Source organism: Pelobates fuscus, chromosome 9, assembly GCF_036172605.1.
Source record: "Pelobates fuscus isolate aPelFus1 chromosome 9, aPelFus1.pri, whole genome shotgun sequence".
Lineage (NCBI taxonomy): Eukaryota > Metazoa > Chordata > Amphibia > Anura > Pelobatidae > Pelobates > Pelobates fuscus.
In genome coordinates this window covers 104,416,135-104,441,705 of record NC_086325.1, presented here as the reverse complement: position 1 = coordinate 104,441,705, position 25,571 = coordinate 104,416,135, and the positions used below count along the sequence as shown (strand labels likewise).

At 41.8% G+C, this 25,571-nt stretch overlaps 1 protein-coding gene across 1 annotated transcript in view; it reads right to left on the bottom strand.

Annotated features, from left to right (window-relative positions):
• TEX11 (testis expressed 11) overlaps positions 1 to 25,571 on the bottom strand; it is a 270,524-nt gene that overhangs the window by 162,298 nt on the left and 82,655 nt on the right. The window contains exon 10 of the mRNA XM_063433451.1: positions 9,456 to 9,513. Coding sequence (XP_063289521.1) covers positions 9,456 to 9,513 — 58 coding nt within the window. The remainder of the gene's footprint in view (positions 1 to 9,455; positions 9,514 to 25,571) is intronic.

Here is a 25,571-nt window from a genome sequence, read left to right as displayed (position 1 = left end):
TTCCAATTTCCATTCTATCACTAATAAGTCAAATAGGTTTAACCATAATGGTGGCTATAACAGTAATTTTAATAATAATTTTAGGATAGATAGAAAAGGAGAAAAAATAACTTTTAGTCCCAATTATAGAAAAATGAGTGGGCTTAAAGTTCCGTTTAGGAACAAATCCCCAACAAAATCAAGAAAGGATATACCTGTTGAGAGTCCATGGAAATTAGTTAAACCTCAAGGTACAATAAACAAGAAACAATTTCCAATAAAAAAAAACCCAACAAAAGAAGGATCTCTCCAAGATCCATTTAGACTCACAAAAGATCTTTGAAGAGATTGATCATTTTTTAGACAAGGGGCAAAACCAAAAGAAAAAAGGACAAATAAATCAATTTTTCTCCCCCAAAGTATCCGAATTAGATCTTACGAACAGATTTGCCCCCCTGGGGGAGTGGAATGCCCCAGGGAAAAGGAGGCGAGTAAGCGAAGCGACGACCCGCTCGAAATAAAGTCATTAGCCTTATTGATGATGTAATTTTAGAGGCACTTTGTAATGGGGATCTGTGATACACTGGAATGAGCACTACATACCACCGCCAAACCACTAAATCCCAGTTTTATTTATGTTATAACCTAATGTTATGCTTTATTATGAAAAAAAAAAAAAAAAAAAAGGGATACAACGAAAAAAAAAAATGTACATGTCTGTTACATGGGACCTGCGAGTCCAACTAGTCACTACTACTGTCGCTACACTGTGACCTGCGCGTCACCACTATATGTTCGCGTGTTCAACTACCCCACTTTCTCAAATTATCTAACCCGTTTGAACCCTTGACAAGTTGTTATTGGGACCTGCGTGTCCGCACTGTATAATATCACATAATATGAAAACTACCCAATAAAAAAATATATTTACAAAATATAACTATTGGCATCAGTAGGTTTGAAGAAAGGCTTGGGACGCAAGCGCTTTTTCAAAGCGCGAAAAAAGAACAGAATCTGATGGACAAGATTATTTTCAGGTGGATCTACTTGGAACACTCGTTTAGGATTGGTTACAAGACTTTTGAAGTGTTTTCTGGCAGGGTATTTAAATGTATGTGTGTGTCTATTATATTTGTATTGTTTCCACAAGCCCCTGACGAAGTCATTTAGACGAAATGCGTAGGGTGGCAAGCTTTATTTTATTATTGAAACTCTTTACCGTGGACCTTCTTATCTACGTTGTCTCCTTATCCTGACCGTTTTAAGTGTTCCTGGTGGGAGACACCGAGTTTGATTTGAATGATGAGCCCTTTTACTACTATTATTTTGTAAGTGCATACAATAAAGCAATTTTTTAATACCATACAGCTATACACTGTTTTGTTTTTGTGCTTTGTTTTAAGAAGAGAAGAAGCACTAAAAGAAGACCGGCTATACCCTGCCTTTTTACTTCTATGTTTGTGAGTGTTTTTTAGTTCCCTTTTTTATGTATTTTAAGTTTTCTGTCTGCACTACTGGTCTCCCTTTGTACTTTTAGGTCGTGCTTTTTATTGTTTTATGTTTATGATATTGAAGACATTGAGGAGTCTTCGCACTTCCTATTTTGGGGCATTTATATAATTTTATATATTTTTTCCCCTTCTGATAGCCACAAGGGTTTTTTTTGCATTTTGTGCAAACCACTATTTTCCGTTTGTATATCATATTCCTCACATTAACCCTGGTGATTACTATGGCACAAAAAGGAGCATGTTTTCAGAGCTGAAGTCCACTAGAGAAGCCAGGTTTAATTCACTATTTTCCAGCCAAATAGGTGTTCCAATCTCCAAAAATGTGAATTCTGATGATTATTTATTTAAACTGGAAAAAATTGCGATTAAAGAAACAAAAAAATGGTGGGAAATTTCATTTTTAGAAGCATATATCAAAGAAAACCTAATCCCTAGAGGTTTAAGACTGAGGAAAGATCATGCCAATGGTTTAGAATTTTCACCATATGCTCTAAGATGGGACACAGCTCTTGAAAAGTGCTCTATAACATTAATGGAAATTATTATTGATTTTGAGAAAGATAATTTGAATAAATTATCTACTGACATGGACAATTTAGAACAAGATTTCTGCCTAGATAAAGATGACAACGTTTTTAAAAATAAAGAAAAATTTCTGTTAGAAAGAGTTAACAAAATTGACGAAAAAATAGCAGAAACAAAAAATAGAATATATGTCAGAGACAAAAACGATAAAGATTCCAATTTCCATTCTATCACTAATAAGTCAAATAGGTTTAACCATAATGGTGGCTATAACAGTAATTTTAATAATAATTTTAGGATAGATAGAAAAGGAGAAAAAATAACTTTTAGTCCCAATTATAGAAAAATGAGTGGGCTTAAAGTTCCGTTTAGGAACAAATCCCCAACAAAATCAAGAAAGGATATACCTGTTGAGAGTCCATGGAAATTAGTTAAACCTCAAGGTACAATAAACAAGAAACAATTTCCAATAAAAAAAAACCCAACAAAAGAAGGATCTCTCCAAGATCCATTTAGACTCACAAAAGATCTTTGAAGAGATTGATCATTTTTTAGACAAGGGGCAAAACCAAAAGAAAAAAGGACAAATAAATCAATTTTTCTCCCCCAAAGTATCCGAATTAGATCTTACGAACAGATTTGCCCCCCTGGGGGAGTGGAATGCCCCAGGGAAAAGGAGGCGAGTAAGCGAAGCGACGACCCGCTCGAAATAAAGTCATTAGCCTTATTGATGATGTAATTTTATCACTGAGAGAGATCATGATTCTAGAAAAAAGGTTTGAAGTTTTCTCCAAATATTGCTGCTAAACCCTTTGATTTATTTATTGATCTTAATAAATTTGTACGTAATATGTCTATTAAGAGATTTTTTAAAAAGAAAGAGTTAGAAGGTTTCTGTAACAAGAATTATAAATCAAATGGCTCTCCAAAATCAATTTTTAAACCGAGATCTACTTTTTCCCTAATGAAAGAGGACATCAAATAGAGGCCTTTTTAAAAATGGTTAATAAGGATATGAATAAATTAGATTTTAAATTTGAATCTAACTAAAGAAGAAAATAAAGCATTAAAATCCCTTAAAGACCATAGGGATACCGTTATTAAAAGTGCAGACAAGGGCGGAGGTACTGTGGTTATGTCTACATAATATTATCTCAAAGAATCAAACAGACTTTTGGGTGAAACTACCACTTATAAAAAATTATCCTCCAACCCCAATGCTACTTTTAATAGTGAGCTCAAATTGTTACTCAAATATAGGGCAGAAGGTATTATTGATGAGAATAATTTTTTGTTTTTGTATTCAGAAGCCCCTAGAATTCCGACTTTTTATTTTTTGCCCAAAGTGCATAAGTCAATAACCCATCCTCCAGGTAGGCCGATTATTAGTGTGGTAGACTCACTAACATCGAAATTATCTAAATTTATAGACTTTCGCCTTCAAAAATATGCCCAAGGGTAGCAAGCCCAGACTTATCTCTGTTTCGTACAACCTCATACGGCAGTACATATAGCTGCATTACCCACTTTGATGTGTTTAAATGTATTTCGTGGTTTAGCAAGAAGAACTGTTGTATATCAAAGGTTTTCTTGGGGACTGTTTTTGACTCCATTATTAGCACGCAGAGAGCTCAGCGCCCTAGAATACACTGAATCACTCAGACAGCGATACATTCCTGTATTGTATTTTCGCTATGATCGACCACCATCATATTTAAATCCCTAGCACTGTCCACAGCCGAGTTAAGAAGCTTTACGCCAGTACTCAATGTAACCCGTATGCACTAAAAAGCAGAACAGGGGTTGACACGTTCCCGTTGTTCCTTTAGGTAAAGCGATGCCTAGATATAAACCTAGGCAGCTCTATCCCATGCCTACCTAGCGTAACCCGTCTCAGAATACTTGCTCAGAAGAATTATTCAACAGGCTTTGTTGGCATAGTATCACTAGACAACAGCACTTCCAATACCTCTTCCTATCTGGAATTACTCTGTTGAGAATTTAATTAATTTATGTTTTTATAGTTAATCTTGTGCCTCTCCTAACAAGCCGAACAGGTTAATTCATCGGTTAAACGACAATAATATATAAAAATTGTGCAGAATCCTCCAAAAGCCTCACTATTGTAACACTACGATATGTTGTGTACTCATTCATGCTGTTGTGGCATTGTGAACAAGATGTGTCTGTTATTCTATGCACTAATAAAATAAAGAATTAAAAAAAAAAAAAAATATGCCCAAGGGGCTAAATCGTATCTAAAAGACACAGTGCCTGGAATGGAAAAAAGATTTTATCTGGGTTTCAGTAGATGTCACATCACTGTATACAATTATTCGACATGATTTAGGGCTTACTGCGGTTAAGTCAGCATTGGATTTAGACTCCGAGATATCATCTAATTTTAGTAGTTTTTTTGTTAGACCGTATTCATTTTATTCTTACACACAGTTTTTTTTCTTTTAATTAAGATTTTTTCTTACAATTACAGGGAACAACTATGGGTACCAAGTTCGCGCCGAGTTATGACAATATCTTTTTAGATTATTGGGAAAAAAAAATTATTTGGAGGAATAATTCTTTCGGTGCGAACTTGGTACTCTGGAGAAGGTATATAGACGATATTCTCTTCATATGGAATGGCTCAGAAAGTAATTTAAAAGATTTTATTGATTCAATTAATTTCAATCAATTCTTTTTAATCTTCTCTCCGATTTTTAGTTATAATGAAATTAACTTTTTAGATCTTACAATCTTTATTGAGGATGCTAAGATAAAGACAAAAACTTGCTTCAAACCTACTGATGCCAATAGTTATATTAATATAGAAAGTAATCATCATCCTAATTGGCTCCGTGGGGTTCCACGGAGTCAATTCACAAGAATTAGGCGCAATTGTACAGATGAGGGAGTTTTTTTTAGACCAGGCTTCTTTTAAAAAAAATAAGTTTATAGAAAAGGGTTATACAAACAATTTTATAAATAAAGAAATGATGCATTCCTATCATAAAAAAAGAGGAGATTTATTACTTAATAAGGAAAAAAGAGCCCCATTGGTTAACAATAAATTTGCCTTCTCTTTTAATACTCAATATAATGTTCATGCTAAAAAAAATCAAGAAAATATTAAGTAAACACTGGCCTCTTCTCTTGGAAGACGATTTTTTTAAAGACAGAACTTCCTCCTGTTCCACAGATTATTTTTAGGACAGGCAAAAGTTTAAAAAATGTTCTGGCACCCAGCACTTTTAGAAATAGAGATAAGCAAGAAGTTAAAAAACATGTGGGTTTTTATACATGTGGCTCATTCAAAGGTTGTCATTATAAGAATCAAAAAATGTATCACTTTTGTAGTTCAAAAACTAAAAAAAAATTTAAAATCAAGGAACACATCACATGTAATTCCACACATGTGGTATATCTCCTAACATGTGGTTGTGGAACCCAATACGTTGGACGGACAATCAGACCAGTGAAAAAAAGATTTTTAGAGCACTGTAATAATATTAAAAACAAGTTATTAACCCACTCAGTTCCTATTCATTGTAATAGGTGTCAACATTTTAATCCCAATGCTTTTTCATGTGTTGGGATTGAAAAGGTGCTTTTGGATGAAAGAGGTGGTGATTTGGTACTTAAATTAAGACAGAGAGAAGGTTATTGGATTCATACTTTAAAAACAATGCAACCTGAAGGTATGAATGTTGATTTTGATATGGCATGTTTCCTGTAAAAAAAAAAATTATGATGTATTATATGATGATTTTTATGTTTGTTTTAAGTATTTTTCATGTTTTTATATTACCTTCCTTTTTACTTGTTTTATCCTTCTATATATGATCCACTTTTTTATTTACGATCTAATAATTTTTTCTTTTTGATTGACCTTTTTTCACCCTTTTTGGAGCGCATATGCGTTCCAATTTAGAAGCTCCAGTTACTATCATTTCCGATATAAAGAGTGGAACGCACTTGCGTTCCAAAACAGATTGGTTATCGTTTCTGGAAGAAGTGGAACGCATTTGCGTTCCACATACAGACTTGCGGCCACTTCCGGTGTTATCTAAAAACGAGGCTTGGGACGCAAGCGCTTTTTCAAAGCGCGAAAAAAGAACAGAATCTGATGGACAAGATTATTTTCAGGTGGATCTACTTGGAACACTCGTTTAGGATTGGTTACAAGACTTTTAAAGTTTTTTTCTGGCAGGGTATTTAAATGTATGTGTGTGTGTATTATATTTGTATTGTTGCCACAAGCCCCTGACGAAGTCATTCAGACGAAACGCGTAGGGTGGCAAGCTTTATTTTATTATTGAAACTCTTTACCGTGGACCTTCTTATCTACTTTGTCTCCTTATCCTGATGGTTTTATCTGTTCCTGGTGGGAGACATCGAGTTTGATTTGAATGATGAGCCCTTTTACTACTATTATTTTGTAAGTGCATACAATAAAGCAATTTTTTAATACCATACAGCTATACACTGTTTTGTTTTTGTGCTTTGTTTTAAGTATTCATCTTCACACAAAAGAAGAGAAGAAGCACTAAAAGACGACCGGCTATACCCTGCCTATTTACTTCTATGTTTGTGATTTTTAGTTCCCTTTTTTATGTATTTTAAGTTTTCTGTCTGCACTATTGGTCTCCCTTTGTACTTTTAGGTCGTGCTTTTTATTGTTTTATGTTTATGATATTGAAGACATTGAGGAGTCTTCGCACTTCCTATTTTGGGGTATTTATATAATTTTATATATTTTTTCCCCTTCTGATAGCCACAAGGTTTTTATTTTGCATTTTCTGATAGAGAACTTCCCTGAGCTCTTCCAATAATTAACGCACTGGGAGATATTCTGTGAAGCCGGAAGTGCTGAAAACTGTGTCCATTCAGCAGATGAGATTAGCATATACATAGCGGGGGTTCACCCCAGGTGCACGGGGTATGAACCCTTCAAGTGTAGGTCACGGGAACCAGAGGGAACTGGAACAAACGCCTGGGAGCTGGCGGAACCCGCGGGAGGGTAGGGAGTAAATCCAAGCAAGGCCCAAAATCTCATTGAGACCCTTAGAAAAGAGAAACAAAAAGGGGGGAGGACCAAGCACCCAGAATAAGGTAAAATATAAAATAATATAGCAAGACACCCAGATGCCCATAGCATAGAAGCACAGCAAAACAAATAGCAAAGTAAGTGTTTATTACTTTTTCTTAATTAGGTTAAGCCTATACAAAGTTTTTAGCAATATTCTACAGGATTAGTGGTCCTGAGAAAAGTCACAGGAAGGAACTGAAACGTTGATAGATTTCTCCTGTTTTTACCACGAAGTTAATAGTATCACTTTATGGATACTGAATAAAGAATTGGAAATTTTGTAACAAAGACTTTGAGTGCAGCCCACTGCTTACGGTATTTGTGTGCGTGTGTGTGTGTGTGCATATAAACAATATTTAAATATACATGTGTATGTATGTAATATGTATTATGAATAAATGTGTATTACATTAAAGTGTATATAAAATATGTATATTAAAGAGCACTAGATTCCATTGTACATTGTGCCAACAGTAATTCTAGCAAATGTACAGATTTTAATCTAAAGCTGTTTAAAAACATGGTCCCTCCCTGACCTGTCAATGAGATCTTTAACATTAGACATGTGTGCCAGTGGAACACAGGATCTAATATCATAGATTGAGTGGCAGTCGTCTTGCTCCCTGTCACTATCTTACGCCCCCTATAGGCCCTTGCTGGGGAAATATGGGAGGCACGGTAGTGAAGCCAGCTGGTAGTGAAGCCAGCATGCTAGCATCGGCATGGAGGATTGCAATGCTTACTGAAGTGACCCCAAGCAGGGACAATCACTCCACACAACTCCATACAGGGCAGGCTTTAATATCACTAGCATTTTCTTGGGCCCCCTGGGCACTCCCCACTCCCTGGCATGCAATCGCACCTTTCACATCAATACTTACACAGACATATACATGGACAAACATACTGACACATACACAGACACACACACACACACACACACACATATACTGACAGACATGCTGACACACCCAGACACAAACACACTGACAGGCATACTGACACACAGATAGACACTGACAGACATCCTGACAGGCATACTGACACACCCACAAATACATACACTGACAGGCATACTGACACACACATATACTGACAGATATACGGACAGACAACCTACTGACACACACATACACTGTCAGACATACTGAGACACACTCACACTTTTAAATCTACTCCCTTGTTTTCTACCTTGAAGGATTGTTTCCCTGTCCAGAGTGGTGGCTGAGGCTGTTGGGGGTTGCCCAAGACCAGTCCCCTCCTCCCCCTCTGCTTCCCTGGTGTGGTCTCTCCCGCGCGGCTCTCTCTGGGAGGAAGGGACTCACTGCCAAAAGCCAAGTGGCCCATGCTGTTAAAGGGTCAGAGTGCGCGACAGGGCCCCTGCTTACAAGCGCCCACCGGGTGGCCCTTAGTGCATGGGCCCCCCCGGTGGACCTCCTTAGTGTGTGTGTGTCCCCAGGATGCACCAGGGAGCCCATGGGGGGGGGAAGTTGTCGAGGGCAGCGGGACCCATGTGACAGCTGCCTTGGGCCCCCTAGAAGTGAAAGGGCTGGGGGCAGCTGCCCCGTTTGCCCCGCGTTAAAGACGGCCCTGACTCCATATACAAATCACACTCCACCAACTCCACACATGCAGTACATATCACACTCAGCAAACCAATATAATCAGGCTCAGCCAAGTCCCACACAGAATCACACTCAGCCATCCCCCACACTCAGCCAATGACACTCAGCCACAACACACATTCCACACAAGTGTATTACTTAGGGGGAGCAAGGAAGGGTGGTAAGTGGGGCCTCTATTACATCTCTGTATGTCCTCTTTTATCTTCCTTTCTTAAGAATTAAATAAAATTTAAATATTATAAGAATCCTTGCAGCACGTGATGCAAGGATAAGGCTTTTACACATAAGTATGTGTAAATCCTGAAAATCTGACCCCTACTTTCACAGAGCACTAGATTCCTCTGCCACATTCATACATCTTCTACCGGACTGAGGTAGAATCTGACCGTCACATATTTGAAAATAAAAAATGAATCACAAAATGACAAGAAAGATAAAAAAACACAGTGCAATAAAAATAATCTATTTGAGCCGCGAAAGTGCTTGGCACAGAATAAGCTTGCAAAATAGAAAACCCCTTATATCAGTCAGAATGCAGCTGTAATCATAAGCATCACACAATTCCTCAATTAGGTCTCACTGATAGCTATTCTGTGAGATTTTCCATAGGAGTCTTATTTGTATTGTTTTGCCTTTGCCCAAAACTCTCTGATGTTTGTGAAACATTACATTTGTAGGAAAAAGACTATGAAACTGGTATTAATATACAACATCAACCAGTACCGTTACCTGTATTTCATGTCCAGGGCTGAACCTTTTATCCGAATTTGCAATCTCATAGCTCTGTCTACAAGGAGATAGTTGTTATTTGAAATATTGTTAATATGTAGAAGTAGGTTGCATTATGGCAGCAGAGTACCAGATAGCATTTGCCCCAAAAAGTTTATACACCAGAAAATGTATTTTCAGAAGTTAAATTGATTTGTTTCTATAAACCTCATAAATCCATATACATGGCCTGAACACAGCTCATTGCAGCAAATACAAATGCAAGCAATTCAATGGTAAGTACAGTTTTTACATTTGAATATCATTATCTTTATAATGCATTAAAAAGTGCGTGTCAACTGCAGCCAAGGGAGTCATTTAAGTGATTGCTGTCAAAAACATGGCTCGCATCCTTCCCACTGTGGGATATTATGCGGCCCGCCTGAGGGTGTTGGCCCCATCTTTGCACAAAGCCACAGTGCTGCTACGAAGTGTGTACAAGTCACCTCCTCCCAGCTTACCAATGAGCCGCATGGTAGAGCGAGAGAGGGGAGATCCTTAGACGAGGAGAGCCTGGAGTCTGGACCTGACTCCTATAAGACTCAGTCAGATGCCACTGGACCCCAGAGTGCATGTTTATGTCTATGTGTGTGTGTGTGTACGTGCAGGGGCGTATTAGCCGCAAGGCAAACAAGGCATTTGCCTTGGGCGGCATTTTCCAGGGGGCGGCAAAAAACGCCGCCCCCAAATGCCTGGGGCAAATACCTTGTTAGTCTTGCGGCTAACTGGGCTGCCGGTCGGGCTGATGGGCTAGGCGGGCGGCTGGCGAGGGAGCTCTTCCTCTGAGCGCTCTGCTCAGCTCCCTCGCGCGCCGCACAATGAGGCTGGGAGCCGGAATATGATGTCATATTCCGGCTCCGCCTCCCAGCCTCACTGTGCGGCGCGCGAGGGAGCTGAGCAGAGCGCTCAGAGGAAGAGCTCCCTCGCCAGCCGCCCGCCTAGCCCATCAGCCCGACCGGCAGCCACTGGACCACCAGGGAGAAAGAGACCTCCCCCCAGCATTCCCAAAGGTAAGGAGGCTGGGGGGTAGGTTAAATTAATTATATATTATATATATATTAAATATTATTATATTATATATATATTAAATATTATTATATTATATATATATATTATATATTATATATTATTATATTATATATATATTATATATTATTATATTATATATATTATTTTATATTATATATTATTATATTATATATTATATATTATTATATTATATTATATATTATATATTATACTATATATTATTATATTATATATAATATATTATTATATTATATTATATATTATATATTATTATATTATATATTATATTATATATTATATTATATATTATATATATGAGAGTGTCTGTGTCTGACAGAGAGTGTGTGTGTCTGACAGTGAGTGTGTGTGTCTGCTAGTGAGTGTGTGTGTCTGCTAGTCAGTGTGTGTGTCTGACTGTGTGTGTGTGTGTCTGCTAGCTAGTGTATGCGTATCTGTCAGTGAATTTGTGTGTGTATTTAGAAGGCGGGACGGGGGGGGGGAAGGGTTGGGTGGGGGTGTCGCGGGGGGGGGGGGGTGGGGTGGGGGAAAGGGGCGCCTGAGTTTTGTCCTGCCTAGGGCAGCACAAAACCAGGATACACCACTGTGTACGTGTGTAAGTGTTATCTGTGTGTATATATTTGATATTTATGTTTGTGTCATCTGTGTATATGTGTTATCTGTGTGTGTATGGGTGTATATGAGTCAGTGTGTATAAGTTACAAGTCAGTTATTTTTTATTAAGTATGTATTCATAAAAAAATGTAATGCTCTTTACTAACAAATACTATAATAAGGTATGTAAGGAATGTATCTTTGCATGCGACCCTCGGGCGAATTGTGTTTTTTAATGCGGCGGATTACCTAAGGACAGCTTAGATTTAAGTCATAGACATTAAATATATTGAAAATTATTTTATTATAACATGATGAATACAAAATGTTAAGTCACCTATAGAGGGGGCCAACATATCACTGAAACACAAGGCCATAGAAAGTAACATTCTGACTAAACTATTACTACAATTCCAGTAATTTAAAGGGTATCAGAGCCCTAATGTAAGAGACAAATCAGTAGAGTAGGTTTTGTGTGCCCTGTCATCCAGCAATTTTAAGGGATATTACTGTTTGGGGACTGGAGTGGATATGGGAATGAGTTGAGGTGTGACAGAGACTATACATTAAAATGGAAAGCTTGTAATTTCCAATACTAATTGGAAATTAATGAGGGTACATTAGAGCTGGGCACAGGGAGAATTATACATAGACTGCAGATATTCTAAGCAATATAGTGTCTCTCAGCCCGAGCACAATTAAAAGCTAGGCCATAGTGTTCGTGCTTAAAGGGATGCTGTAGTGCCAGGAATACAAAACTGTATTCCTGGCACTACCGATCCCTGTGCCTCCCCCTCCCCGGTAAATAAAGGGTAAAAACCCTTTACTTACCTGATCCCAGCTCCCAACTCCACCTCCACCTCTGTCCCACGATAAGCGGGGTCTAATGCGCATGAGGGTTCAAGCAGGCATAATATATTATTCAGATGACATGTTGTCTCCAAAATAGCATAGATATCCAAGCAAAAGAAACAAGCTTTGCAAAAATAGGACAGATGAATGAGAGGAATAACAAATTGTCGCAATACCGGCTATTACCAGACAAGGGAGAGACCACCCACACCACTACCCGAAAAACAAGTGATGCAAGTACCCTGGATGCGTTTCGCAGCTCCCTGGTGCTTTCTCACTGACAAAACATTCCCCTTTTCTGGCCCTGCCCCCTTAATTTGAGAAAGAATTCTGTATTAAATAGCCCACGTTGTATGGACCATTACAAAATAAACGGATCTACTCAATAATGGTTTCTTATCAATAAATGACTACGTGAAAAAGTAATAAATACCAGTAATGGACCAATGGCTACATTTAGCAACAGACATGTAGAGCTTTCAGGACCAGGAACCAAATCATTTCCACTGCTGAAAAAAAAAAAAAAAACCTCACCCCTTGGCTCCCTGTCAATCACTGTTATATGCTCTGTAATTTAATGTTACTACACATGTGTTTCTATTTCTCCTCCACCAATGCAATGCGTGCCCTGGCTGTGCTGAATTGAGATGTTTATAGCTAACTCTTTAATATATCTGTAAAAGAAAATGGATAATCGCATGAAAAAGTTTAACACGAGTTATGGATTATTTTCAATGCTTTATGTAAAAGGTGAAATTTCCAAGGAAGTGGCAGTTCTTTTTCATGGACCATTTAGCAAAAGATCAGCAAGTCATTTAGGATTGTTATTTGGTCCATATTATAGGATGGGGGGGAAAAATCAAGAGAGTGCTGTCTGCATGAGATCAGATTTCTTTAAGAAAGAACAAACAAATAACAAGAAAAAATAAGTGATTGTGGGGTTGTTGTATCAGAGGAAGTTACAAAATGCCATATTGTGGTCTTTAAATTCAGTTGCACTACATAAAGACTAGGTGCCAATGTGTATGAATCTTCAAAAGTAATTTCTAATAGAAGCAGTTTTTAGATCAGATGACAAGCTGATTTATTTCATGCTCTATAGAATAATTGAAAGTGATGATAGATAGTTTGTCAGGATCGATTAGAGAGGTCATGTTGGAAGCTGGCACGGTGTAAAAAAGTGTTCAAATAGAAACCTTCAAGGGAAAGAGAAGAAATTATCTAAAAAGATAATAAGGAACAGAAACAGAGTGTTTTAAACAAGTATAGCATTCTGAATAACAATTCTTTTTGTTGGTGTATATCGACTTCAAAATGGAATCCAGAATATGGTTAAGCAAATGGTACTGATCAGGATTTCTAGCTATGAACCAAGGATACATTAACAAATTTCAAGTTGTCCTATTGTATGAAGACATGGGAAATTCCCACTCTGGCTTGCAAATGACAAGAATTTTAAGTTTATATCCGGTTAAGAAAATTGCTGTGTAGTAATTCTTACTAAAAGAGGGAATAAAATACTCCATTGTAATCTAACTCCATTGTTGTAAGCACATTGTAGCAGTTATTGTTCAAATCTTTGAAACAATAAAGTATAACAATACTAGTTCCTTTGGATGTTGTTCAGAGACTTATTATAGCTCTTTACTTGCTGCAGCACAGAGAACGATTACACTGAAAGGGTTACATTTGCTATTATGAATAATCTGACCATTCAATCATTTCCAACAGCTTTTATAAACTTAATTAAAGGCAGTTATCTGTGAAATAACACATTTAAAATGCTGTAAGTATGCAAGTGTAGCAAAATATTCTCAATAACAAATATTTTTATTCTGTCCTGCCCGTCTACTCCTCACACCAAAATTGACAAACCTTTAAGCTGTAGCAATCGTGTTTATTTATTACCAGATTTGACTAATTTCATGATGTAAAGTCATGATTTTATTAAGGAAACGGAGGAGAGTATTATGCTTTATCGCTTTCTTTATTCCTCAGCAGCCAAGAAAGGATATTGGGTTAAATACACTATAAACAATGGGTTAAATACATTATAAACATTAACCAATAATAATGCACCCTAATGTCCCATGTGACCCATGATGCCGGCGAATATCCCATCAAAACACAACCGTAGACTTAATCAACCATGGAGAATAAACTGTGCTCCAGAAAAATGGAACCGTAGATTTTGAAGGAACTGTAGAGCAATGCCTTGTGAGACCATATGCTGGTGCGGTTGGCCCTGGGTTCCTCCTAATGCAAGACAATGCTAGACTTCATGTGGCTGGAGTGTGTCAGCAGTTCCTGCAAGACAAAGGCATTGATGCTATGGACTGGCCCGCCCGTTCCCCAAAACTGAATCCAATTGAGCACATCTGGGACATCATGTCTTGCTCCATCCACCAACGTCACATTGCACCACAGACTGTCCAGATACTTTAGTCCAGGTCTGGGCAGGGCCGGTGCAAGGATTTTTGCCGCCCTAGGCAAAAAAAATTTGCCGCCCCCCCCATATGTCCAGCCCACCATGTGACATCACAATGCCCCGCCCATATGCTCTGCCATATGGGCCAACGCCAGTCTTCACAAAGTGTCTTTTATCTGAAAAGACAGTGTGTTTACATTAAAAAGCATACAAGCACAGGCTATAGACACCAGAACCACTACATTATGCTGTAGTGCTTCTGGTGACTATAGTATCCATTTAATGTGAGGTAAATTAGAGATTAGTGCCACTAATAATATATTGGATTGCCTACTTACCACCAGATGAGGACAAGAGGCTGATGATGGGCTCAGTCTGGCTCCACAGGTCTGGTGTAGAAGAGGCTCTCTGGAGACTGTTTTTAACAGTGCTCACAACAATTAACGAACAGGAAGCAGCTCCATTTTTTAGGGCCCCTTACACAGCTCAAGGTCTGGGCCCCCAGGGGGCATACGCCTACAATGCCCACCCATAAATCCACCTACATGGCCCATCCATGAGTTGGGGATTTTTTATGTGTGCAATTTGTGTAAGGGATGTAGTGTGTTTATATGGGATGTAGTGTGTGTTTGCGTGTAAGGAATGCATTGTATGTATGTTTCTGTGTGTGTATGTAATTGAATGCAATGTGTGTCTGTAAGGGGTGCATTAATTATGTAAGAGAACGTAAGGGATGTATTGTGTGTGAGTAGGAATGCATTGTAGGTTTTTGTGTGTGTGTGTGTGTGTGTGTGTGTCACTTAGTGCTCTCCCTTGGCCCCCTGTCCCTCTGCAGTTCCCCCTTGGTGGTCTTCTCACTCCCCTCTCCCCCCTTAGTGGTCCTCCTTCTCCCAAACCCCTTAGTGGTCCTTCCTCTCTCAAACCCCTTAGTAGACCTTCCCCTACTCCCACCAACCCCTTAGTGGTAATCTCCCCCCCCCCCCTTAGTGGTCCTTACCCTCCTTCCCTCTCCTTAGTAGTCCTCCCTCCTTACCCCCCTTTGGTGGTCCTTCCCCCCCTTAGTGGTCCTCCCTCTCCCAAACACCTAGTGGACCTCCCCTCCTCCTCCCTCAGTGGTCCTTACCTTCCCACCCCCGTTCCCCCTGTGTTCCTTCACCCCCCTCCCCCAGTGGTCCTGACTCACCCCTCCCCTAGTGGTCCTTACCCTCCCCTCCCCTAGTGGTCCTTCCTCCCTCCTCCCCTCCCGTAGTAGTCCTTACCCTCCCTCCCCTCCCCTAGTGGTCCTTCCTCCCCCTCCTCTAGTGGTCCTTACTCTCCCCTCCCCTAGTGGTCCTTACCCCCCCCCCTTCAGTGGTTCTTACCCCCCTGGTCCTTACCCACCCCCAGGGGTCATTCTCCACCCCCTCCCTCCCCTAGTGGTCCTTATCCTCCCTCCCCTCCGCTAGTGGTCCTTACCGCCCCCTCATGGTCCTTAACCCCCCCCCCAGTGGTCCTTACCCACCCCCAGTGGTCCGTATCCCCCCCCTCTCCCTCCCTCCCCTAGTGGTCCTTATCCTCCCTCCCCTCCCCTAGTGGTCCTTTCCCCCCCTCATGGTCCTTACCCCCCCCAGTGGTCCTTACCCCCCTGGTCCTTACCCATCCCCAGTGGTCCTTTCCCCCCCTCATGGTCCTTATCCCCCCCCTGGTCCTTACCCCCCCCTCTCCCTCCCTCCCCTAGTGGTCCGTTATTCCCCCCCCCCTCCCCTAGTGGTCCGTTATTCCCCCCTCCTCCCCTCCCCTAGTGGTCCGTTATTTTCCCCTCCCATAGTGGTCCGTTATCCCCCCCCCCCTAGTGGTCCGTTATCCCCCCCCCTAGTGGTCCGTTATTCCCCCCTCCCATAGTGGTCCGTTATTCCCCCCCCTCCCATAGTGGTCCGTTATTCCCCACCCACCCCCTCCCATAATGGTCCTTACCCTCCCCTCCTGCCCATTTAGAGTGCCGGGCGGCGCGGAACCAGGGACAGGAACCTCTGTTTCCTGTACCCGGCCGCCGGCGGACTGACAGGAAGTGCTCACTCAGTGAGTGCTTCCCTTCAGTCCGCCGGCGGTCGCGAACAGGAAACAGAGGTTCCTGTCCCTGGTTCCGCGCCGCCCGGCACGCTAAATGGAGAGACCGGCAGGAGGGGAGCGCTCTGCACTTCCCTCCTGCCGGTCACTGAAACCCGGCCGCCCTCCATGCAGCAGTGCTGCGCCGCCTGGGGCTTGTTAAAGTGCTCAGGCGGCGCAGCATGAGGAGGCGCACCGGGGACAGGGATCCGGCGCCCCCTGATAAGTTGCGCCCTAGGCGGCTGCCTAGGTCGCCTTACAGGTGGCGCCGGCCCTGGGTCTGGGAGGAGATCCCTCACGAGACCGTCTGCCACCTCATCAGAAGCATGCACAGGCGTTGTAGGGAGGTCATACAGGCACATGGAGGCCACACACACTACTGAGCCTCATTTTGACTTGTTTTAAGGACATTACATCAACGTTGGATCAGCCTGTAGTGTGTTTTTCCACTTTAATTTTGAGTGTGACTCCAAATCCAGACCTCCATATGTTGAAAAATTAGATTTTTGTGGGATTTTGTTGTCAGCACATTCAACTATGTAAAGAGCAAAGTATTTCAGAAGAATATTTAATTCATTCAGATCTAGGATGTGTTATATTTGTGTTCCCTTTATTTTTTTGAGCAGTGTATGTATATATATATATATATATATATTTTTTTTTTTCTCTCTCTCTATATCTATATCTATATCTATATATAAAAAAGTGAAAATCAGGAGCACTCGCTTGGATTTTTCAAATGTGAATAAACTCTTTAATCACAACTCAGCATCAACGTTTCGACCCTTCAGGGTCTTTATCAAGATAAAGACCCTGAAGGGTCGAAACGTTGATGCTGAGTTGTGATTAAAGAGTTTATTCACATTTGAAAAATCCAAGCGAGTGCTCCTGATTTTCACTTTTTTATCTATTGGCCTGGAGGCACCCTGGTAATATACATTTTATATACTTTTTTTGGGGTTGAGTGCCAGAGTCTGGTCTGATATATATATATATACACACACACACACACCTGTCGTTTCAACATAATCCCAAATTAGGGTAAACAAACGTGAGTGTCATGAAGTTATATGTGCCCATTAGTGACTCAGGGAGGGCGCAACTTACCTTGTCTGGGTGGGATAATACACGCCTCCGTGTCCTTAATAAAATCATGACTTTACGTCATGAAATTAGTAAAATTTGGTAATTTTATTAAAGGACACAGAGGCTCATATTATGCTAGTCCAAAGCTGTGTTACCACCGTAGAAGATAAATGTGGAGTTGGACAAAAATAGAACTCCCAAAACGTAGATTCTCGGGACCAGCATGTAGGAGATCCTCCAGTCTACATTCCAACGAGTTGGCTTTAGATGCCATAGCGCCTCTAACCGAGTGTGCTCCATATGCGGACGTGTCAATGCCAGCTAACAACATAATCCGTCTAGACATTGTAACTGTGGAAACAGGTCGATGTGGAAGTCGAAGAGCTATAAATAATTCCAAGTACGAATTGTCCCGTGCTGAAGGTGTCCGGTCTTCATTTTCCTTCAGGCAATCCACCGGACATAGGTTGATATTATGCGGGCATTACGGATAACAAACTAAAGTGATGAATGTCTTAGTACGTCTGGAGATGTTAAAGGTGATGCCATCCGGAGTAAAATAATGTGTTTTAATGTCCAGTGCCTGAACATCTGAGACACGTTTACAGGAAATTAAACAGAACAACATGACCAGCTTAGCCATGAGTGAAAGGTCTTTGCTCTGAGGCCAACTATCAAACAATCTGAGGGCGATGTTAACATTCCACACCTATGAATATTTAGGGCGAGATGGTTGTGCAAACCTGATGCCACGAAGTAGTGGACATACTAAGGGGTGTTGGCCTGCTGGGGATCTATTCCAACCTTGGTGGCTTGCCGATATAGCCGATCTACACTGCGTGCAGAATTATTAGGCAAATTAGTATTTTGACCACATCATCCTCTTTATGCATGTTGTCTTACTCCAAGCTGTATAGGCTCGAAAGCCTACTACCAACTAAGCATATTAGGTGATGTGCATCTCTGTAATGAGAAGGGGTGTGGTCTAATGACATCAACACCCTATATCAGGTGTGCATAATTATTAGGCAACCTCCTTTCCTTTGGCAAAATGGGTCAAAAGAAGGACTTGACAGGCTCAGAAAAGTTTAAAATAGTGAGATATCTTGCAGAGGGATGCAGCACTCTTAAAATTGCAAAGCTTCTGAAGCGTGATCATCGAACAATCAAGTGTTTCATTCAAAATAGTCAACAGGGTCGCAAGAAGCGTGTGGAGAAACCAAGGAGCAAAATAACTGCCCATGAACTGAGAAAAGTCAAGCGTGCAGCTGCCAAGATGCCACTTGCCACCAGTTTGGCCATATTTCAGAGCTGCAACATCACTGGAGTGCCCGAAAGCACAAGGTGTGCAATACTCAGAGACATGGCCAAGGTAAGAAACGCTGAAAGACGACCACCACTGAACAAGACACACAAGCTGAAACGTCAAGACTGGGCCAAGAAATATCTCAAGACTGATTTTTCTAAGGTTTTATGGACTGATGAAATGAGAGTGAGTCTTGATGGGCCAGATGGATGGATTGGTAAAGGGCAGAGAGCTCCAGTCCGACTCAGACGCCAGCAAGGTGGAGGTGGAGTACTGGTTTGGGCTGGGATCATCAAAGATGAGCTTGTGGGGCCTTTTCGGGTTGAGGATGGAGTCAAGCTCAACTCCCAGTTTCTGGAAGACACCTTCTTCAAGCAGTGGTACAGGAAGAAGTCTGCATCCTTCAAGAAAAACATGATTTTCATGCAGGACAATGCTCCATCACACGCGTCCAAGTACTCCACAGCGTGGCTGGCAAGAAAGGGTATAAAAGAAGAAAATCTAATGACATGGCCTCCTTGTTCACCTGATCTAAACCCCATTGAGAACCTGTGGTCCATCATCAAATGTGAGATTTACAAGGAGGGAAAACAGTACACCTCTCTGAACAGTGTCTGGGAGGCTGTGGTTGCTGCTGCACGCAATGTTGATGGTGAACAGATCAAAACACTGACAGAATCCATGGATGGCAGGCTTTTGAGTGTCCTTGCAAAGAAAGGTGGCTATATTGGTCACTGATTTGTTTTTGTTATGTTTTTGAATGTCAGAAATGTATATTTGTGAATGTTGAGATGTTATATTTGTTTCACTGGTAAAAATAAATAATTGAAATGGGTATATATTTGTTTTTTGTTAAATTGCCTAATAATTATGCACAGTAATAGTCACCTGCACACACAGATATCCCCCTAAAATAGCTATAACTAAAAACAAACTAAAAACTACTTCCAAAAATATTCAGCTTTGATATTAATGAGTTTTTTGGGTTCATTGAGAACATGGTTGTTGTTCAATAATAAAATTAATCCTCAAAAATACAACTTGCCTAATAATTCTGCACTCCCTGTATAGAGATTCACCGTACGGTATGCCAATCCACGTTCAAAAAGTTCAGTAAGGAAATTCAAAATGTGACTCAAAGGTGCAGATAAGGGATCCAGTTTTTGTTACATGCACCAACCATTTCATGAGTTCCAGGCATGGAGATATGATTTCTGTGTTCCTGGAGCCCAAGCTCCTGCCAAGATGTCCCTAGTTGCTCGTGAAACTTCTGTGAGGAGATTGAATCCCAGGAGAGGAGCCAAGCCAATAGCTTGAGATGTCCTTGGAGTATAAGTGGATGACAGTTCCCGTTGAGATCTATCAAAAGGTCTGAGGATGTCGGGAGTAACCTCGGGTAATCTACTGATATTTCCAGGAGCGTAGGGAACCAGGCTTGAGTTGTCCAAAATGTGGCAATGAGAATTAGTGAAGTCCGGTAACGTCTGAGATGAAGTGTCCGGGCAATCAGCGAAAATGGAGGGAAAGCGTAATGGTGAGTGTTCAGCCATGATTGTAGGAAAGCATCTGACGCCAGGGCTTCCGGATCGGGTCTCTAGCTGAAAAACTGGTAGTTGGGCATTCAACCGTGATGCGAAAAGGTCGATGTCTAGGGGTCCCCACAGTGACTGCAGGCGAAGAAATACAAAAAGATTCAGTTGCCAATCGCTGGTATCCCTCAAGTGTCTGTAATTCCAATCTGCCACCACGTTGGACATTCCTGTGATATACTCCACTCGTGCCGAGATGTTGCGGTCCAGGCAGAATTGCCAGAATTCCTTGGCCAGTTCCGCCAAGACTGGTGATTTTGTGCCCCGGAGGTGGTTGATGTAACGCACCGCTGATACGTTGCCCATCCGTAACCGGATGGAGCAGTTGGTTCATACACCTAGGAGGCTTCGCAAATGAGCCCGCTAGCAATTCAAGGAAATTGATATGCATGGTCTGTTCTTCCATGGATAATTTCCCACCTGTGGAGGTAGGACTGCAGCGTGCCCCCCAGCCGAGCATACTTGAATCTGATTCTATTGTGAAGTCTAGGGTAGTGCCAAAGATTGCTTGTCCACGCCTCCATGTCTTACAGCCACCACCGGAGTTCCTCTCTGGCTGGACAGTCGAGAGGAACAGAGTCTGAATATGATTGACCCCAGCGAAGGTGTTGAAGTGCCCTGTAGTGGAGTGGGCTGAGGAAGATCGCTTAAATTCAAGCTGAGAGGAGACCTATGATTCTGGCTAGTTGCCCCAGGGTCATTTTTTGATGGACTTGACCTTGGAGGGTGGTAGAAGTGTTCCAAACACGAAGTCTATGGTGAACCCTAGGAATTCTATAGATTGTGAAGGATCGTGATTGATTTTTCCCAGTTGATGAGGAAACCCAAGTTGTCCATGAGGGTTATCGTCCAATGCAGATGTGTGTCCTGAGCCATCAGGAGTATATCGTGTAGGGATATGAGGTTAGCCCCTCTGCTGCGTAGCAGCGCAACCACTGGCTTCATAAGTTTCGTGAAACACCATGGGGCCGAAGAAAGACCGAATGGAAGGCTGTTGAATCTCCACATGGTTCGTTCCCATTGGAATTTGAGCTATTGTTGGCAATCCTCTGCCATTGGTATGGTGAGATAGGCATCTTGTAGGTCGAGTTTGACCATCCAGTCCCCTGAGAGGAGAAGATCTCGGAGGGAGTGTATACCTTGCATCTTGAAGTGGTGGCATGTGACAAATGCGCTCACTGGTCGAAGGTTTATGACCGGTCGAACGCCTCCCCTTTTCTTGGGGACCAGGAAGATATTGCTCAAGAAACACGGAGTCTGGGGTGGAATTTCCCGAATTGCACCTTTGGATGTGAGGGATTGAATTTCTTGTGTGTAGAGAGCACTATACGGTTTGGGAGGGACCACTGAACGGGGTGTTGAACAAAACCTATAGAATATCCCATGACAGTATGGAGGACCCAAGCATCTGAGGTTAGAATGTGCAAATCTTTTCAATCTGCCCCCCACCATGGGTATAGTAGAAACATGAATTGATCTTACCATAAGGCCGTCGGCCATAGGAAGAGCCTCTGTGTCCAAGTGCCTGCCAAGGTCTGCCATGAACTGGGAAGAATGGTTAAGTGGGCTTATGTTCAGGTGGTTGAAACCTGGAGTGCACGGAGCCACGGGATCCCCGGTATGATCCCCGGGAGGAACGGCTGGGCAGACGGTCCAGTTATCTGCTGGTCCCACCAAAAACTCAGAGAACACCTGTTTTATGTTGGCTCGCGCATTATCGAGTGCCGTGAACGTCCTTACGTACGTGCCTAACTCCTTCACGAAGTTGTCCCCAAATAAGAGCTCTTTAGCCTGCGCTCCAGGCTCTGAGGTCGCAAGGTTTAATAGTTTGGGATCTATTTTCATCAGAATAGACTTGCGTCTCTCCGTGGCCACTGCCGTATTAGCGTTACCCAGTAGGCACACAGATCTTTGTATCCAGCCCCTAATGAACATTAAGTCAGCGGGGGCACCTCCTGCCAATGCTGTTTCGACCATGTCGAAAATCTTGGCACTTTTTCCCCAGAGTGTCCAGGAATTTGTCCTGGCAACTTCGCAGGGAGAAATCCAGGCCTTCTTTGGCCTTCCATCCTGTTTTGCCAAGAAATTGGGCTATTTTGGGATCCACGTCTGGCTTGTTACATGCCATTTTAGGCAGATTGGGACATGGGCATTCCGCCCTGAGTTTAATCCGTGCCTCTTTGTTAAGTGGTTTCCTAATACGTGTGGCAATGAATTTTGCCACATGATCCAAAGGGTACCACTCCGAAGAACGTGGATGCTGTAAGCTGTCTGGATCAAAGAGTGGTTCGCCTTGAGGATCTAGAAGGGTGGAGTCATCCACCCGGCCTTGGCCTCATTGCAAGGTCCTGACAAGGGGCCGTGGGCAGGCAATTCTGTGCCGGAATCATAAGAGTCCTCATCGGACTTGCTCAGTGCCTCCTCTTGTTCCAACTCAGAGTCGGAAGATTCACTGAGGACTTTTGTCCTCAACGATTTTGCCCGTTGGGGGGGCTCTCGGTTGTGGTGTAACCACATCCTCAGTGACAGGACGTATCCTGTCCATCTCAACAGTTTTGGAGGACTCCTCGTCTATATGACGGGATTTCTTAGCGGATTTACGCCCACTAGGGGCTACCGACTTAATCTCCGGGTGGTTTGGAGCCATTAGGGCAGGTGGTCTCTGGGCGACAGTAGGGCCCGAGTGATGGAGTGTGACAGGGTATCTGTCAAAGTCCCCATGGCTGTGAAGATGGCATGAGACACCGACATCGCCATCGTAGTGTCCAGTAGCGAATGAAACTCCTCCGAGTTCATTTTCTCTTGCGACACATCCTCCAGCATAGCCTGAGGGAGTGATTTGGCTACCACCCCTGGTGCGGAGAGTTTAGGGGCACTAAAAATCCTTCTGAGACTGCATGTTAATAAAATCAATAGTGATATGATAGAATTCTATTGATTTAATCAATTCAACCAAGGGTCAAATTCAGGCCAGGGGAGTGTGAGACACACTAACAGTAAGATGTGGGAATGATTACCCCTGAAAATGGCACCAAGGAAAAAACTAGGCACAACAAATAGAAGCAATTAACAAGCTCACCGAGTGTTCCCTCAGGAATGAGCCCTGGGGAACACTGGGAGCTTGCCCAGCAACTCAGTGGGCCAATCAGTTGGCCCGCCCCCCCAGAACGCTTTGCAAATAGCCGTGCTAAAGCGCGGCAAATTTGACAATCAAAAGATAGCCACTGCGATGCGCACAAGCGGGCGGCAAAATTGACCCTCACACGACACCGCAAGCATGTCAGCCCCGGTGGTGAGCATGTGAGGTGGTCGGTAAATGAGAGGAACTCGACAATTAAACAAGCCGAGTAACAGGAGGGGAGGCTGACTAGGTGACAGGAAAGAGATGGCACAGGGTGCCAGGTAGAGGAAATAGGCAGTGAAGCCACATAAATACAATACCTAAAACATACAAAAGCAATAAGAATGTTCCAAATCCAATCAATATATACACAAGTTCTACCAAGATATTAATAGCAAGACAATGGAAGTCGCATCTTCCTTTTCAGAGGAGACAGCTAATATCTCAATTTTTATTCCAGCTCCATATGGAAAAAGACCTACCGGTTTCCTCCATACATTCTTTAAATAGACAAGACCAATATATTAAATGGATTCAAATGCTGGATGATGATACCCCCAGGGTGATAGTTTAACCTTAACATAATGATGCTTAATTGATTTTCTCCGACTAACCATAGTTTAGATTCTTGCAACAACAGTTCTAGATCGGTATACCGTATATACTCGAGTATAAGCAGAGTTTTTCAGCACATTTTTTGTGCTGAAAAACCCCAACTCGGCTTATACTCGAGTCAATAGTCTGTATTATGGCAATTTGCATTGCCATAATACAGACTGGGGCTGTGAGAGAGCGTTACTTACCTCTCCTGCAGCTCCTGTCAGCTCTCTCCTCCTCCGCGGCGGTCAGTTCAGCACCTCGGTCAGCTCCCAGTGTAAGTCTCGCGAGAGCCGAGACTTACAGTGTGAGCTGACAGAAGAGCTGACCGGACGGCGCGGAGGAGGAGAGAGCTGACAGGAGCTGCAGGAGAGGTAAGTAACGCTCTCTCACAGCCCCCACTGAACGGCCAATGCTGGACCACCAGGGAAGGAGAGCCCCCCTCCCTGCCATATATCAAGCAGGGAGGGGGGACGAAAAAAAAAACTATAATAATAATAATATCAAAAATAATGAAATTAAATAAAAAAAATAATTAAAAATAATAATAATATATTTTTTTTTAAATAATTACAAAAATAAATAAAATTGCCCACCCCCCACCAAGGCTCTGCAACACACACACACACACTGCACTCATACACACCCTGCACTCATACACACCCTGCACTCATACACACCCTGCACTCATACACACACCATTCATACACACACACACTGCACTCATACGCACACGCTGCACTCATACGCACACGCTGCACTCATACGCACACGCTGCACTCATACGCACACGCTGCATTCATACACACACACTGCATTCATACACACACACACTGCATTCATACTCACACACTGTAAATAAATATTCAATTGATATATTTTTTTTAGGATCTAATTTTATTTAGAAATTTACCAGTAGCTGCTGCATTTCCCACCCTAGTCTTATACTCGAGTCAATAAGTTTTCCCAGTTTTTTGGGGTAAAATTAGGGGCCTCGGCTTATATTCGGGTCGGCTTATACTCGAGTATATACGGTATATCTATTTCCTTTAGTCTATTTGCAAGGTTCTGGATTTATGGTGTTTGTCTGGAACTGTTGTTGTAAATGCAAACTTAATTTTCTTTTTCATTGTTATGTCTGCTTGTTTGTATGTAATTTTATTTTTATAAGTCTTGTTATATGTATTAGAAATCAGAAGGGAGGTTCAGCGCTGATAGGAAAACAGGAAATATGACAATAAGGAAGCACACCTATAAAAAAGGGGAAACCCCTCTATGTTATATGTATGTTAAAGGAAAAAAACGTAATAAAGATTATGAAAAAATAAATACATAAATATATATATATATATATATATATATATATATATAC